Genomic DNA, 17,650 nt, shown 5'->3' with positions numbered 1-17,650 from the left:
GTAAAGAAATCTCATCTCGATGTAGATCATCTATATAGAGGATCTTTAAATCACAATAAGATTATAACAATGGTTAAATGAGATAGTATATTGATATCGTGGAACATACAATATGCTCTATATAAGTCTGAGAGTGCAATTCTAAGTTCTAAGAGTGTATTCAACGAAGAATTAATAAGTAGGAATTTACTTGGTAAATTTGGTTCACTTATTGGAAGCTCAGCATATAGATCCACGGTCCCCATTCTAGTTGAGAACATTCTGCTTGTAAGACTCATTAATTGATTCGTGATTGATCAATTATAATTCTAAAGTTAGACTATGTCTAATTTTATGAATTTTCACTAAGCAGGGGTGAAATTGTAAAGAAAAGAGTTTCTAGGTTTATTTATTTATTAATGGACTTTATATGTCTAATTAATAATTAAATTAAATGACAATATTATTTAATTATCTATTTTAGTTATTAAATAATTAGTTTTGGCATTTAAAAGGTTAGAATTGGAAAATTAGTGTTTTTGAGAAAATAGAGATAAAATTTGATAAAATTGCAAAATTAAGTGAGGCCCATTAACACACCATGGCCGGCCACTTAAATAGCTTTTTTCAAATTAATATTTTCATTATTTTAATGCCAAATAAATCCTAACCTAAACCTAGTAGTTGCCTATAAATAGAAAGTGATGGCTCAGTCAAATCACAAGTTTTCACAAGCTTTTCTGACAGAAATTTCTCTCTTCAGAAAAACTGAGCCTTCCCCACTTTCTATACCTGGCCGAAATCCCTTTCTCTTTTCTCCTTCATCTTTTTCGTGACCCTAGTGAAAGAGTAAGTGCCCACACACAGCAAGCAGTAACTCAATCATAGATTGGAAGACTGTGAAGGATCAAACTTGAAGAAGAAGGACATTCGGGCTCAGATCTTGATTATACTCTGCTACAGAAAGGATTCAAGGGTTAGAGATCTGAGTGTAAGGAGACATTAATTCCGCTGCATCAATGTAAGGTTTTCTTAACTTTATATGTGTTTAATTTATCGTTTTAGAAAGTTCATATTTAGGATGTTTAAACAACATACTTGTGAGTAGATCTAAGATCCTGGTAAAATAATTTCCAACATCATCAAGTATCTCTTTCTTAAGCTCATCAACATTAGGAACACAAACTCGAGCTTCGTATAACAACATTCCACTATTCGAGACTGAAAAGCCTCTAGGCCGACCAGCCATTACCTCATCTCGAACCTTAACTAGCTCAGGATCTTCTAGTTGTGCCTTTCTGATTCTCTCCAACAGATCAGATTGGAGTGTCAAATTATGCAATTTCCCGACCACAAACTCAATCCCTGCACTAACCATTTCTAAGGCTAGTTGAGGGGCTATCATAACCGTAGTACAAACCTGCCCGGGACCTTTTCTGCTTAAAGCATCGGCCACAACATTGGCTTTACCGGGATGATACAAAATTTCACAGTCGTAGTCCTTAACCAATTCCAACCACCTTCTCTGCCTCATATTCAAATATTTTTGGGTGAAAAAGTATTTGAGACTCTTATGATCAGTATAAATCTCACACTTTTCACCGTAAAGATAATGTCGCCATATCTTTAAGGCAAAAACTACAGCAGCGAGCTCTAAATCATGAGTTGGATAACGCTGCTCATAATCTTTCAGCTGACGAGAGGCATAGGCTATGACTCTGTTAGCTTGCATCAGAACGCATCCCAGACCCTGTCTAGACGCATCATAATAAACCACAAATTTCTCTTGATCTGATGGCAAAGCTAACACCAAAGCTGTTATCAAACGTTGCTTCAACTCCTGAAAGCTTGTTTCACAGTTATCTGACCACACAAATCTCTGATTTTTCTTGGTCAATTCGGTTAGGGGCATAGAAAGTTTAGAAAATCCTCCGACGAAACGTTGATAATACCCTGCTAACCCGAGAAAACTTCGAACTTCCGTCACAAACTTGGGCCTCGGCCAGTTCTTCACTGATTCTACCTTGTTTGGATCAACCATAATTCCATTCTTCCCAACAATATGACCCAGAAAGGACACCTCAGACAACCAGAATTCGCACTTTTTGAACTTTGCATACAACTTGTGATCCCTAAGTCGCTGCAATACTATTCGAAGATGATGCTCGTGCTCCTCTTCTGACTGAGTGTATACAAGAATGTCATCGATAAATACTATAACTAGTTATCGAGGAAATCCTTGAATACCCTATTCATAAGATCCATAAAGGTCGCACGAGCATTAGTCAATCCGAATGACATTACCAGAAACTCATAGTGCCCATATCTGGTTCTAAAAGCAGTCTTTGGTATGTCCTCCTCTCGAATCCTCAATTGATGATAACCAGATCGCAAATCAATTTTCGAAAACACTGTCTTTCCCTGAAGCTGATCGAGCAGATCATCGATCCTAGGCAACGGGTACTTGTTCTTAATTGTCAGCTTATTTAGTTCCCGATAGTCAATACACATTCTGAGGGTACCATCTTTCTTTTTCACAAAGAGAACCGGAGCTCCCCAGGGTGATACACTGGGTCGAATAAACCCAATGTTAAGCATCCCCTGAAGTTGCAACTTAAGCTCCTTGAGTTCTGCTGGAGCCATCCTGTATGGAGCTTTAGAAACAGGTTCGACTCCAGGTGCCAGATCAATTACAAAATCAATCTCTCGCTGTGGCGGCAATCCCGGCAACTCCTCGGGAAACACGTCAAGAAAATCTTTTACCACCCTGACTACCTCAGGCCCAAATGTTTCAGGTCTGCTGGAGTCAAATACCACCGCTAGAAATCCTATACAGCCATTGCATAGTAAATCCCTAGCCCTTAATACAAAAATAATCGGGATCTGAGACCCCTGAACTGATCCAACATAAACAAACGGATCTTCACCTTCTGGCTGGAAAGTCACCATTTTCCGCTTACAATCTATACTGGCCGAATACTTGGACAGAAAATCCATTCCCAGTATAATGTCAAACTCAGTTAATTTCAATTCTATGAGGTCAGCGCTCAACTCTCTATCTTCGATCCTAATCGGCATAGACCTAATGCGCCTATTAGAGATAACCAATTCCCCACTAGGCATTAGGGTTCCAAACCCTCTTTCTAAAACATCACAAGGTCTACCCAAAAGATCAATTATTCTTGTAGCTACATATGAGCGTGTAGCTCCCGAGTCAAATAATATTGTAAACAATAAGTTGTTGACGAGAAGCTGACCTGTCACAACCGAAGGACTGGCTGCAGCATCAGCTTGGGTGATGGCAAACACTCGAGCAGGAACCGGTTTCACCTCAGCTTTCGGCTCCTCTTTCTTTGCCTGGGGGCAATCTTTCTTGAAATGCCCCACCATGCCACACGGGAAGCATGTTTTCCGGTTACACTCTCCCAGATGATGTTTCTTGCATCGTGGACACTCAGGGTAAGAGTAACCCTGGCGTCCACCTCTGCCTTGGTTCCCACGGAACCGCTTACTCTGCCCCGAGCCACCAGAAGCTGAAATAACTTTTCTTTTCTGCTCAATGGTGGAGTCACCACCATCCCTACCATAAACAGGAGTGGGAACAGTGGGGGTTCCACCAACACTCGGAGTCACCCGGGGCTCCTGAAGGAATTTCACTGCACCCTCGGCTCTCAAAGCCTTTTCAACCATCTTTGCATATGTGGTTGCCTCAGTAGTAGAAATCACCAGATCGTGCCGAATCTTCGCACTCAAACCAGCCAAATATTTTTCTTTCTTACTGAAGTCAGTTGACACAATTCCCGCTGCAAGCTTGGCCAAACGGTCAAACTTTGTCGTATACTCAGTAACCGACATGCCCTCAGTTTGAACCAATTCAGTGAACTCTTTCCGCTTTGCACTGCGGACTGCTTCGTTGTAATACTTGGAGTTAAACAACTCCTTGAATTCTTCCCAGGTCATCACTGTGACATCTCGAGTGAAGGTTATCAACTGCCACCACACGAGAGCGTCTTCCTGAAACTGGAAAGTGGCGCAGGTCACCCGGTCATTACCAACCACTCCCATAAAGTTGAGAATACGCTCGATTACTGAAAGCCACTGCTCGTCCTTCATCACATCAGGACCTCCCAGAAACACTGGAGGTGCCTGCTTGTGGAACCTTTCGTACAACGGCTCCATACGGTTGCCAACAACAGGTTGTTCTGCTGGCACCGCAGGAACTGCTACGGCCTGAACCACTTGAGGAGGCACGACAGGAGGACTTTATTGCCTCAATCTTTGAATCTCTTCATCTTGTTGGCGGATTCTATCTTGCATTTCCGCAAATCTTTGCTCCCAGTCAGGAGGAGCTTGAGGTGGATTTACAGGGCGACACACTTTTTTTTTATATAATTAATTAAAATCTAATATGCTTCCTAACATGCTTTCACATTCACATTTATTTAAAGTACTAAACAAGTACGGGCTTACTGAACCATGAACCGAGCTTTCTCTGATGAAGATTGTACATGTCTTAGCAAGCTTCGGTAGACAAACCTGGCGGCTCTGATACCAAAATTGTAACGCCCTAATGCTAAGGCACGCTACAGTGCTTTTTCAATTATAGTGCAATCTTTGCTAATCAAAGAATTTTCTCGAAAAACGTGTCGAATTAAAACTTTTGCATTAAATATTAAACTTTGTAATATAATAAAATATTTACAAATGTCGGGATCCCGTTTTCAAACTTTGTAAAATTTACTTTCCAAAATATACATTCCAAAATACACAAATTTACTGGTCGCACAACGACTTTCAAAATACAACTCCCAGATGTCCCGAGACCGAACACTCCAGGTCGCGCTGCTTGACATGTACAATCTCACCCGAGCTCAGGTTCACTCCTGTTCAGCCTTCGCCTTTCCTTTACCTACACATGGAAGCAGAAACTGTGAGTCAACAGACTCAGTAAGAAATGCATATAACATATCATGTAATTTCCGACCTGTAAATAGGCGCTCATACACCTATTTACAGAGCTTAACAGATGAGTATGAACGTTCAACACTAGGGTACAACCACTATACCCCATACACATCGTACCTCATTGTACGAGTGTTGGTAGGGTTTATTCCGTACCCTGAGTACCACTGAGTGATATACCACACACCTTAGCACTTTCTCGTGCCCGTGTTGGTATCACTGTATCGTACTTATAATAACAATAATCACTATACCAATGCACTCTGTAACATAGTCATACAAGTGTTGGTAGTGCAAACCATAATTTAAGCATGCATATATAAACACATATACGCACATTCAGATAATCACATCACACATTATACACAGTTCTTACCTGTTTTCCGAATTCAAGTGTGCTGGCCGACCTGAACGGAAATCTCGTGCTAGATGGATGCCCTAATCACATTTTGAAATCGGGTAAGTTACATGATTAAAACCCTAATCCCGGGAAACCCAAAACCAAAACCCTAGGTTCTGCTATGCTCTTACTGGGTTATTCTAACTCTGGAAATAGGGAAACACCCATCCGAGGCATCGAAAAGGCAAAAATTGAGAAAATGAAAGGTTCGGGGAACCCTGCCAAAACCGGCTAGCCAGTTTTTATGGCACTGCAAACCGGCTAGCCGGTTTGCACCAGGTTTCCCAAAACCTCTCATTTGTTGCTCAATCTTCCACCAATTGCCATGAAACTTTCCAGAGCACCTATTCAATGCATAAACAATAAAACCCAGCCAGTAATTCACAGAACAAATCATTATAATTCAAGTTGCCATTTAATGCTCAAAGCTTTGAACTCAAAGCTCAAAGTTGCATAAAACTTACAACCAACCTCAAAACCAGCTGCTAGGATCTTAAAACAACTCAAACTAAACATAAAATTCGAACTCCAAATAACCCTAACCCTAACAGCTCCTAAAACTCAAAATCAACTCTTGAAACCAAATAAAACTTGAGAAAAACCATAACTAAATAGCAACTAGGGTTTACCTTGATTAATTCCTCCTTCAATCTCTGCTGAAAACACAAAATCCAGTAATGAATTCCTCCTTGGTTGGCTGGTACGAAAAGAGAGAAGAGAAAGAAAGGGTTTTCTTGTTTTTTTGACTTTTTCCTATTTTTCCTATTTTCTCTAAATAGCATAAAGACTAGGAAAAATCCTTTTTTCCTTTGCTGAATATTGCTTGGCTAGGTGTCAATTAATTAGAAAGCCACCTATCTATGACTTAACAAAAAGTCCAATTTGCCCTTTGACTCAAACTTAGGGTATTCACCAAAACTAGGGGTAAAATGGTCAAATTCTATAACCCCGCTCAATCCCGATAATTTATTTTCTCAAAAATATTTCTCACTAAGAAATAAGGTTCTAAACTTACCCATGTGATCAAACTAGCCATCCATCGCATTTTCCGTTGTCGCCGAGCAAAAATTACAAAAATAACATATTTCACATATAAGCTAAATAATACCCCTAGAGTTTAATAAAATCTCTGGAATTGAGAAATTATAACTCTAATATTTATTTCTAAATATTGGGGTCCACAATTAAATTAATTCAAATATAATAATAAAATAATAAGAATTAGTGCTAATTGCCCTTACTAATCCAAATTACTAAAGCGGTCATTACACTTGTGGTCTGAACACCACCATTCCAAGTGAAAAGCTCTAAGATTTGGAAAGAGATTAACCCAATCTAAATTAGCCAAGCATCTGTCTAATTTTTCCAACATGAAATTCTCCTTCTGACCATTGCACCAAGTAAAGGTATTGATATCCTTAGTAAGATCCTCGAGGTCACACTCCTCAACAACTTTCCTAAAACCGTCCATAGCAGACAAATTTTTCTCCCTACAACAAGGACCACTGACTTCATCACTGAGTCGGTGAAGCATAGCCCAAAAGTTATGTATTTGGCTTCTAACCGGATCACCATACACCTTAGTAAAGTTCAAAATCATTAAATTCAAGTCACAGACCACAGTATGAATATGGAATCTAGAATGAGAAAGAATTGTTACCTTAAAATCAGCTTCCCACAACAACATTAAACCACCACTAAGACCAACCTGCTCCACTAGACAAAAATTGTCAAAACCCAACCTTTGCGTCACCATCTCCGCTTAAGAGTTCATTAGCTTACATTTTGAAATAAAGACCAAATTTGGCTTGCACTCCAAAATTCTCAAATGGAGTGCATTGAATGTCTCAAAGTTGCCGAGACCCTAGACATTCCACCATATAATTATCATTTTGATCGACGACCTTGAGCCTCAAGGTCCACCGCTCCATCTTCTACACTCAAGGCAGATAAATCCTCACTCCCTGAAATATCCATCTCAGCCATCCCCAAAACTCCATCTTTAGTACAAACTTGATAAGCTTCGCCCAAATTAGTACCCAATTGTTGAGCTCTATCTCTAGCCAATTCTTTTACAAATTTGATCTTTCGACCTTTTGCACCATTCCCTGTCCGGTTCTTTTCTTTGTTCCAACCCTCTGCAAAGCCTTCCCCAACTTTTGGAATTCGAAACTCCTGAACCATACTGGCGTTCGCGATTTCAATCTCACGATTGGCCCTCTTTCCCTTTAGTTCAACATCAATCTCCATATTGCTTGTTGCATTTCTTTCTTCTGTCTACCCCTTCTTGGATAGGTCCTTGGTAGATTTCTAATCTCTTCTAGCACTATGAATACTATCAACTAGCTTTGCACCTTTCCCCTCTCTTAGCCCCCATCCCCTTTATTTTTCTAGAGGAGGGAGAGATCTGATGTAGTGTAATATTATTAGATACATTCAATTTGGATTCAAAATTAGATTGAAGACCCAAATCTAATGTTGTAATACCCACTTCTCTCATCTCAACGACAAGTCGTTCCAAGCCATCCACCTCACCTATATTTAAGTGGCTCAAATTCACATTGTCCACGTGTCCACCCTTATTTAAACTAGGATCCACATCACCAGTATTCCTTTTGTCTCCATTCTCCTCTGAAACTTTCAAAGTGTTTAAGGTTGACTTCACTTTGGATATGTTTTCTCCCAAAGATATCTTGCCTTCGTAACTATCTTGAGACTGTTGGGTTTTATGCCCTAAATAAAACTCTTTACAATCTGATTAGTTATCAATATAAGAAATTTGAAGTGATTAATGTTTGCATGAATTTTACATGCTAATGGTTTAATATGTTTATTACATTCATACACACAAAATCAGTTAAATCCAGATCATATGTTTATTCACAATTACAGTATCGTCAACACAGTGGAATGTGATTGTGATCATATGAATCAAAAGTTTTGGTCCCTGTTTCATCAGTGTTATTGGATTTACACTAATGTGATAATCAGCGATGATGTATACTTACACTTGGAGTAAGTGTTATGTTCTTTCCAGAACATTAGTAAAGTATACTAGTTTCGAATGTATGGAGTATACATTGGACTGGACCGATATTGCAACTAAGTTAAGATATTACAAACTTACCGTTACACATATCTTTCCAAGTCAATATCAGTAGTTGATCTTAAGATTAAAAGAATCTAAATCCTGATATGCTTAGGCTCAACTCAGGAGTGCTATTCATGTTCTTTGATTTATTAGTTAAGCCTACTTTTGGGTCAGGGTGATACGTATATTTTGGGAACATGATAGTATGATTGAGTGGGAGTGCTGAACATAAATATGGAATCTATAGCTTCTACTGGTGTATAGAAGTCAAGTGATGATTCCCTTCGAGCTTAGCAAATAGAAGTAAATGGATGAGCTCTTGTTTAACTGACTAATTATTAGATCACTAAACACCATTTACAGGTAGCTAAGTATTTTATGGGGCAAAATACATTGAGGGGTGAGAACGGTAAAGAAATCCCATCTCGATGTAGATCATCTATATAGAGGATCTTTAAATCACAATAAGATTATAACAATGGTTAAATGAGATAGTATATTGATATCGTGGAACATACAATATGCTCTATATAAGTCTGAGAGTGCAATTCTAAGTTCTAAGAGTGGATTCAACGAAGAATTAATAAGTAGGAATTTACTTGGTAAATTTGGTTCACTTATTGGAAGCTCAGCATATAGATCCACGGTCCCCATTCTAGTTGAGAACATTCTGCTTGTAAGACTCATTAATTGATTCGTGATTGATCAATTATAATTCTAAAGTTAGACTATGTCTAATTTTATGAATTTTCACTAAGCAGGGGTGAAATTGTAAAGAAAAGAGTTTCTAGGTTTATTTATTTATTAATGGACTTTATTTATCTAATTAATAATTAAATTAAATGACAATATTATTTAATAATCTATTTTAATTATTAAATAATTAGTTTTGGCATTTAAAAGGTTAGAATTGGAAAATTGGCGTTTTTGAGAAAATAGAGATAAAATTTGATAAAACTGCAAAATTAAGTGAGGCCCAATAACACACCATGGCCGGCCACTTAAATAAGTTTTTCAAATTAATATTTTCATTATTTTAATGCCAAATAATTCCTAACCTAAACCTAGTAGTAGCCTATAAATAGAAAGTGATGGCTCAGTCACAAAACATGCTTTCATTAGTAATCTGACAGAAATTTCTCTCTTCAGAAAAACTGAGCCTTCCCCACTTTCTATACCTGGCCGAAACCCTCTCTCTTCTTTTCTCCTTGATCAATTTCGACCCTAGTGAAAGAGTAAGTGCCCACACACAGCAAGCAGTAACTCAATCATAGATTGGAAGACTGTGAAGGATCAAACTTGAAGAAGAAGGACATTCGGGCTCAGATCTTGATTATACTCGCTACGTAAAGGATTCGAGGGTTAGAGATCTGAGTGGAAGGAGACATTAATTCCGCTGCATCAATGTAAGGTTTTCTTAACTTTATATGTGTTTAATTTATCGTTTTAGAAAGTTCATATTTAGGGTGTTTAAACAACATACTTGTGAATAGATCTAAGATCCTGGTAAAATAATTTCCAACAGAGACCCACCACCTTTCTCTGCTCTAGCTGTTTTCATCTTTGTACCTCCCCCAGAAATTTGACTCTCTTTCCCTCCATCCAATACCTACGGGATAATAAGGTGATCGACACTATTACACTTGGTCGGAAGCATTTGAACACCTTTGTTGACTTCCTCCTCCCATCGGTGACGACTGAGACTTGGGACTAGCAAGGTCTCAAAGCAATTGGTGATTCTACTCTCATCCTTTAACCAGCTTCCATAGTATGGCACCATCACTCCTGAGCTATGCTTTGTTTTTACCAACTCCATCTTACAATCCATTTATTCATGGCCAAAGTGACCACATTTAAAACATAACAAGGGGAGGATTTCAAACTTGAGTTGAATCCAAACCTAGCTACCATTATTAGGGATATATCTTCCAACAAAAGTTTCCTATTAGTTGGGAACTTAATTTTCACTCTCACCGTGTCCCTCATTAACAACACGTTAGTATTTACCATTGAATCTCCGTAATTTCCCATGCCATATTACTCAATCTTTTAACGTTATTGAGAGTCAAAGCATTAGGGGGGAAACCCTTCATCTTGATCCAGCATTCAACTGCATTTAAGTTGGCATCTTTTTAGTTGCCATTGGAAGGCCATTTCTCTGTTATCAATATGCCACCATGAACAATCCAAGTAGATTTCTTGTACACCTTTTTAGTAAGTATTTTATCATAGCCCAACCACCGTACATCCTTTCTCTTTAGCTAATATATCCACTACCCATCCAACCTCCTTCTCCCAAATCCTAGCGAAGACAGACGTGAAGAAGTTAGTAGTGCAATGTCTCCTTGCTAAAACTCTGCCCACTAGAGATCCCTCCTTGAATTTCAAGGCCACCTGTTCATTAGATTCCCACTCATCTTCCACTTCTACATTTAGACCACCTGTTAACGAAATAATCTTTTCTATTTCTTTGATCATGCTTACAAAGAAAGCAAACTCACAAGATCAGCACTCGACAAGAACACAACACTAAGCATACCAGCTTACTTAGCCTTCAAATTTAGGAAGACTTAAGACCAGAGTCACTCTCCACATAGAGAACCAAAAATTAAAATTGTGTAAATTAGTAAAGTGACCATCAACTAACCTAGCGTAACTCAATATAAGAAAAGAGAAATATGGTTTTTAATAGATAACTTAATCACACATTTTGTTCACATTGCCATGCCATAAATACCAAATATTTATATAATTTTTCTATATCTATGAAAATTTATTTAATTTTTTTTTTGAAAAACCTGATCAGAATCACATTAGGACATTCCCGGAAAGACTTCAACAATTAGAGCTGGAACCTCTTCAAACCAGCATAACTCATTGTCTAGCCTAAGGGCATGTGTAGCCAATTCATGGGCCGCAGTGTTATCTTTGTGGGACAAATGAAACAAAACTATCCTCAGAAATTTAGATAATAAAACTATGACATCCTCAAACAGCATAACCATCTCATTAGCGAAACTAAACCATATATTTTGTTATTGGATATCTCTCAAAGACAACTTTTGAATATGTCTTAAAAAAAATAAGGGAGAGAATATTTTGTAAAATTTTGACAACTTTTATTACTATTTATTTCCTAAAAGCTGGTGTAGTGACTCGTCTAACTCAACCTCGTCGGAAGAGAGAGAAACCTATTTTCTTTTGTTATTGTTGTTTTATTTATTTATTTATTTATAGAGAGTGATTAGGACTGTTTCTGACAGTGGAAGAAAGCTAAGCTCAATCCGTACAATCGCCATGGATGCACAGCAGCAAGGCGGAGTGGTCAAGAAGAAGGAAACTCGTGGCCGGAAACCCAAACCTAAGGACGACAAGAAAGACGAACAACACCACTCCTCCTCCGCAAAGGCCAAAAAGTCTCACCAACAACCCTCCGTCGACGATAAGTACACTCAGTGGAAGTCCGTCGTCCCTGTCCTCTACGACTGGCTCTCCAATCACAACCTCGTCTGGCCTTCTCTCTCTTGCCGGTACCATCCCTTTATCTATGCTTTTTTTCTTCTTCTTCTTCTTCGATTCTATTCTAGGGTTTTGAAGTTCGTATTCGACTTCTATTTTCTCTACTTTGCTTCTTCTTGTTGTTTCTTCTAGGGTTTTCAGTAATGTGTGTATAACTTTTAGGGTTTTAGTTTTTTTATTTTTTATTTATTTTTTTTTATTTGTATTTTTCCAAACTACATATGTATATTTAGCGTATAGACGGTTATTGTATTTATGGGTTCTAGTGGTAAGAAGGCATTCTTGCTCCTTGTAGATGGGGTCCTCAGCTTGAGCAAGCGACTTACAAGAATCGTCAACGTTTGTATCTTTCTGAACAGGTGAGGTTTTTATTTTTTTTTCTCCTTTTTCTTTGAGTTAATTGCTTAAAATTCCTCATTTTTACAGCTTTGTAGGAGCTCAATTATGCATTTGCTACACTGATGTTACTGTTAGTTGATATTTGTCTTGAAAATCTGTCTTTTATAATTTCTCTTCTTTCTGTTTTTTCTTTCCTTTCATTTAGACTGATGGGAGCGTTCCAAATACTCTGGTCATAGCAAACTGTGAAGTTGTCAAACCCAGGGTTGCAGCGGCTGAGCACATATCACAGGCAAACATATTATTGTGTGATCTTTTGAATGTGCGCATCAAGCTTGTTACTATTGATCAATATCATAATTGCTTGGTTTGTTTTTTCAGTTTAATGAAGAAGCACGTTCACCATTTGTAAAGAAGTACAAAACCATCATTCACCCAGGAGAGGTATGCATTAAAAGGTTAAACAAAGCGTAAATTATACCTGATAACATAGTTTAGGTTTGATGGGGTCCTGGGACTGTTTACATTCTTGTGTGAATTGCATGCTCAAGCTCAATGTTTTAGCTTTCCAAGGTCAGTGGACACCACTGATTGTACTTACTGATGGTTGATGCAGAGTTGAGGGTAATTAAAATTTTCAGAGTTCCACTATTATTTGTAATTTGTATCATATAGGCCTGATGATTCTCTGTCTCTGATTTGCTTTTACCAATTGAAAAACTGATAATTAATGTGTTTTAGTTGCACACTGTTATTTGATCATTCTTCTAAGGTCTAATAACACTTTCTCTTTCAGGTGAACAGAATTAGGGAACTTCCGCAAAACACTAAGATAATAGCTACACACACTGACAGTCCTGATGTAAGACTCCCAACTTTTCTTTCCTAAATAAATTGATCTGCGCTACCCTATTCTTCTTTGTTTTTTTTCCTTTGTTTGGATTTTGACTTTAGAATATATCCAAACAGGTTTTTATTTGGGATGTTGAAGCGCAACCTAATCGACATGCTGTGTTTGGTGCTACAAACTCTCGTCCAGATTTGGTTTGTTACCCTATAAACTTTTTCTTATAACTGTACACCTTTTTAAATTTGTAAATATAGTTAATATAGTTATTGTTGTAAATCATATTATTTACTAACTATATTTTGTACAATTCTTTTAAGTGGTACAATTGGATTTAGCGCTATACAAACTGCTCCTAGAAATTTATTATCTTTACTAGCTTTTAGCAACTTATCTTTTTGGCATGAAATGAAGCAACTGAATTTGCATATGTTCTGCCCAATGTTGAGTGGTATTATGTGGTGGATAGTGGATTCTAGTTAAATAGTGAAAAGGGAAAAAATTAATGATATTGGTTGGAGTTAGGGCCTGTTGAAAACAGTCTCAAGCCAGCTTTAGGAAATTCAATTATTTAAAGTCACGAGTGCTTAAGGTTTTGGCAACAGTTGGTGGTTTATTGAATTACACTGATCTCTCTTTTAAATGTATCAATGTTGAAAATAATAAGAAGTATTTGATTAATTTCCCACATTATATTTTAAGATAGGTAATCTCTTCGCGTATATTATAAGATATGAAAGTTCTTCACGTGCCTTGCTGGTGGTTATATAGTTTATTGATTCATTTGTGATTTCCCTAATTTCAGATTTTAACTGGACATCAAGATAATGCTGAATTTGCCCTTGCAATGTGTCCAACTGAGCCATATGTTCTCTCTGGAGGTTGGCTGTCTATCCTTTCCTTTCTTACATTTTTTGTTTGTAAAATTAATTTTTCCCTTTAATACATGATATAATGTACTGAAATTCCCATCAAGTTTACATGTGCAGTTTACGAGTTCTGTTTAACATTTTATGTCAAAAATTAGATTTTAGGTCATCTGGGCACACCTAAAATATTTGGATTTACTTTCAAGTTTTCTTCTCCTAAAAATAATTATGGCTGCAGGTAAAGACAAGTCTGTTGTGCTGTGGAGTATTCAAGACCATATATCAACTGCAGCCACTGGATCTGGTGGATCAATTATTAAAAACACCAAGCCTGGGGATGGTAACGAAAAAGCTGTTGATGGGCCCATTGTTGCACCTCGAGGAGTTTACTATGGACATGAGGATACTGTTGAAGATGTGACTTTTTGTCCATCTAGGTAACTTAAAAGTGGTGCATGTGTTTCATTTATATGTCAAATTTATGCTTGATAATGTTTTTTTTTTAATTATGCTTTACAATGTTGACTGTTTACTTTCTGCCAAGATCCATTTCACAATTGTCAATTCTATTAATGTATGTAGTTGCTATATTTTGTCTTGGCTATGTTTTGACTTTATATATCTGAAATATATTCTCTCTCTCTCTCTCTCTCTCTCTCTCTCTCTCTCTCTCCTGAAGCTCACAGGAGTTCTGTAGTGTTGGTGATGATTCTTGCCTCATATTATGGGATGCGCGAACTGGTTCTAGTCCTGCTGTGAAGGTTAGCTTCTAATGTTTGTGTACTTTTTCTCATTTATTAGTTGGTATTCTGCTCCCAGTTTATAATGCAATGTGGAAAATAGGTATAATGTATCATAGACTTGGACTGAATTTGAGTTTGTCTGTCCAGGGTAACTTGATTTGTATCGAATCATGTCCTAGGAAGAGTCCAAAACTATAGCTAGTTAATAGTTTGATGAAAATTGAGGAGTAAATTAGGTGTGATTTAATTTGGTTATCATTTGTTACCAATTACCATATCAATGAGCATGTTGCTTCTAATTGGTAGGTTGAGAAAGCACATGATGCTGATCTTCACTGTGTTGATTGGAGTCCCCACGATGATAATCTTATTCTAACAGGGTATGTTCATGTGTCACGTTTCTTTGCATTCTGATGTTTTGATAACCTCTTGAGTTTGATTATGTTCTCAATGTTTCTCTGAATGTTATATGGTATAATATCTCTTCAGATCAGCTGATAATTCAGTACGCATGTTTGATCGGCGGAATCTAACTTCTGGTGGAGTTGGAGCACCTATTCATAAATTTGAGGGTCACAAAGCTGCTGTTCTTTGTGTACAGGTATTAATTATACTGTATATTTTGTTTGTTCTGTTTTCTTACATTTTGCAGGAAGGGCTAATGTTTATCGTTATGTGCTCAACATTTTTAAATTCCAGTGGTCTCCGGATAGATCATCTGTTTTTGGAAGTTCTGCAGAGGATGGTCTCTTGAACATTTGGGATTATGAGAAGGTATGCAATCTACGCTTGTGATTTCAAGTCTTTGGTTTGTATCATAGATAGAGTAGGTCTGAATTTTTATTTTTACTAATATGGGTATAATATAAAATATCTTTGCATATTTAACCCTGCTTTAATTTTTCTTTTTTTTTTCTTGTCTGTTCTAATTGGAGTGTGTTGTATGAATATTTATATATATAAGTTTATCACTTGAGGCTAGCTCAAGTGGCCATAGTGGGTGTGTGTGTCTTGGAGGTCCTGGGTTCGAATCCCAAGTAAAATATGATTGTAATATATAAACGCTTAAATAAAATATATATATAAGTTTATTTTATTTTTCAATCACAGGATCAAATAACTATTTTCCTTATGTCATTCTGGTCCACACTCATTTAACCTTATGGAGGAGGAAAACATTTGTGCCATATGAATTATATTTTTTTTAACAATTTCCACCGCATAGTGTTAATTTTACATCAATTGATCAAGTAATAGATAAGTAATATGGTATATTTAATCAAATGGTATTCCATATTTTAAAATATTGATAATATACAAATTGTCAAATATTATGGAAAATGACTGTTATTTGGTTAAGAGATCTCAGGCTATACAGTTTTCAATTTAATGATATAGTGAATTACAACAATTTGTCAAGTTGGAATTTAACGTTTGAGTTTTTAATCGAAGTAAATTACAGTTATTATAATTATCGCATCAATTTTCTTACTATGCAAGCTTTCTAAAGTATATGTTCCTAAAGGAACACATGGATTCCTGTCCATGCAATTGATCACGGACTCGCTACTAACTCTTACCTCTGTACTGTAAATGACAATTATTGCAGGTTGGGAAGAAGGTTGAGCGAACGCCAAAGAATCCAGCTTCTCCTCCGGGGTTGTTTTTCCAGCATGCAGGGCACAGGTTTGCTCTTTCTTCAATTCTTGTCAACCTGTGTTTTGAATTTTATTAGTCACTTTCTTTTCTTAAGATATATATGGTCTCAACTGTATAATTTCCTTTGATTTGATTCAGGGACAAAATTGTTGATTTTCACTGGAATGCATCTGATCCATGGACTATTGTTAGTGTGTCTGATGACTGTGATACCACCGGTGGAGGAGGAACATTGCAGGTACTGACATGTTTGTTACCTTGTAATTCTGTGTTGTCAAGTATTAAACTTATAAAATAAAAATAAATATGCACATGGTAAACAAACACTGCAGTTTTTGATAGTGTTTTAAAAATTTATAATGCCTTTGCTTTGTCATTCACAGATATGGCGAATGAGTGATCTCCTATACAGGCCTGAAGAGGAAGTTTTGGCTGAGCTTGAGAAGTTCAAGTCCCATGTTGTCTCGTGCACTTCAAAGGCTTGAGACCGAAAATGTTGTATCGTAATAGAGACCGAATTGAGAGCAGAGAGCTTTCTATGAATTGATTATGTATGCATTTAACTAATATTATTCATAGAGGTAGAGGGAAATCTTTTTAGGTGCGATGTGATAGATAATTTAGTTTCTTTTAATGGGGGAGATGAATTTTCCAACTTAGAGAGCTTAGTAGTTTTATATGTATGGTTCACCAAATTCAGGTTCTGTTGAGACATTTTGTTTGGAGATTTAATCTTAAGTTATAAAGGATGTTTGAATATGTATTAAGCAATCTTTCTCTTTGTAGCTAAAGAACCAAATATAGAGTTGCCAATTGCATCACTGAACTCAGGTCTCTCAAAAGGGAAAGCAAAGTATTATGCATGGGGGCCCCAACGTTTCATTTTTCCATTTAGAATGACATACATGTAGATTTGTGCTACCTCATTTTGAAAAAGTGGTCCTATTCTATTCTCGATCTCTAGGGAATAAAATTTATCTCCTGTTTCTACAAAAAGGAAATACATTCGTATTGAATTTCCTTTGATGTACTTTAATCGTGTAATATACTTTTGATGTGTTATTATGGCTCCCATAATCTAATGGTTATGGTGATAAACAAAAATTTACTCCTTTATATTTTCTACTTTAGTTAGCATAAGAATTTACTCTCCTACTTTATATTTTCTACTTTAGATAGCATAAGAATTTGTTTTTTTTTTGCCGTAGATATTCTTACTTCATAACTATCATCCTAATGACT

The 17,650-nt window shown here is 36.8% G+C and overlaps 1 protein-coding gene across 1 annotated transcript; it reads left to right on the top strand.

The window, feature by feature from the left end:
• Positions 1–11,521: 11,521 nt before the first annotated feature.
• Positions 11,522–17,171, top strand: LOC115705830 (WD-40 repeat-containing protein MSI4). Its single transcript, XM_061104912.1, has 15 exons — positions 11,522–11,962; positions 12,247–12,310; positions 12,496–12,582; positions 12,672–12,734; positions 13,087–13,152; positions 13,260–13,334; positions 13,943–14,018; positions 14,245–14,443; positions 14,686–14,767; positions 15,056–15,129; positions 15,239–15,350; positions 15,449–15,523; positions 16,359–16,435; positions 16,547–16,646; positions 16,792–17,171. The coding sequence occupies exons 1-15, from the start codon at positions 11,730–11,732 to the stop codon at positions 16,891–16,893; spliced, it is 1,485 nt and encodes a 494-aa protein (XP_060960895.1). The 5' UTR covers positions 11,522–11,729; the 3' UTR covers positions 16,894–17,171.
• The last annotated feature ends 479 nt before the right edge of the window (positions 17,172–17,650 follow it).

The sequence above is a fragment of the Cannabis sativa genome, chromosome 1 (assembly GCF_029168945.1).
Source record: "Cannabis sativa cultivar Pink pepper isolate KNU-18-1 chromosome 1, ASM2916894v1, whole genome shotgun sequence".
NCBI classification, from domain to species: Eukaryota; Viridiplantae; Streptophyta; class Magnoliopsida; order Rosales; family Cannabaceae; genus Cannabis; species Cannabis sativa.
This window is presented reverse-complemented; position numbering and strand designations above follow the sequence as displayed.

Excerpts from the sequence above, each read along its gene's own strand:
- LOC115705830 (XM_061104912.1), top strand. The coding sequence starts at position 11,730 with ATGGATGCACAGCAGCAAGGCGGAGTGGTCAAGAAGAAGGAAACTCGT. Across the intron at positions 12,311-12,495 it reads GTTTGTATCTTTCTGAACAG|ACTGATGGGAGCGTTCCAAA; the intron begins GTGAGGTTTTTA and ends CCTTTCATTTAG. Across the intron at positions 12,735-13,086 it reads CCATCATTCACCCAGGAGAG|GTGAACAGAATTAGGGAACT; the intron begins GTATGCATTAAA and ends TTTCTCTTTCAG.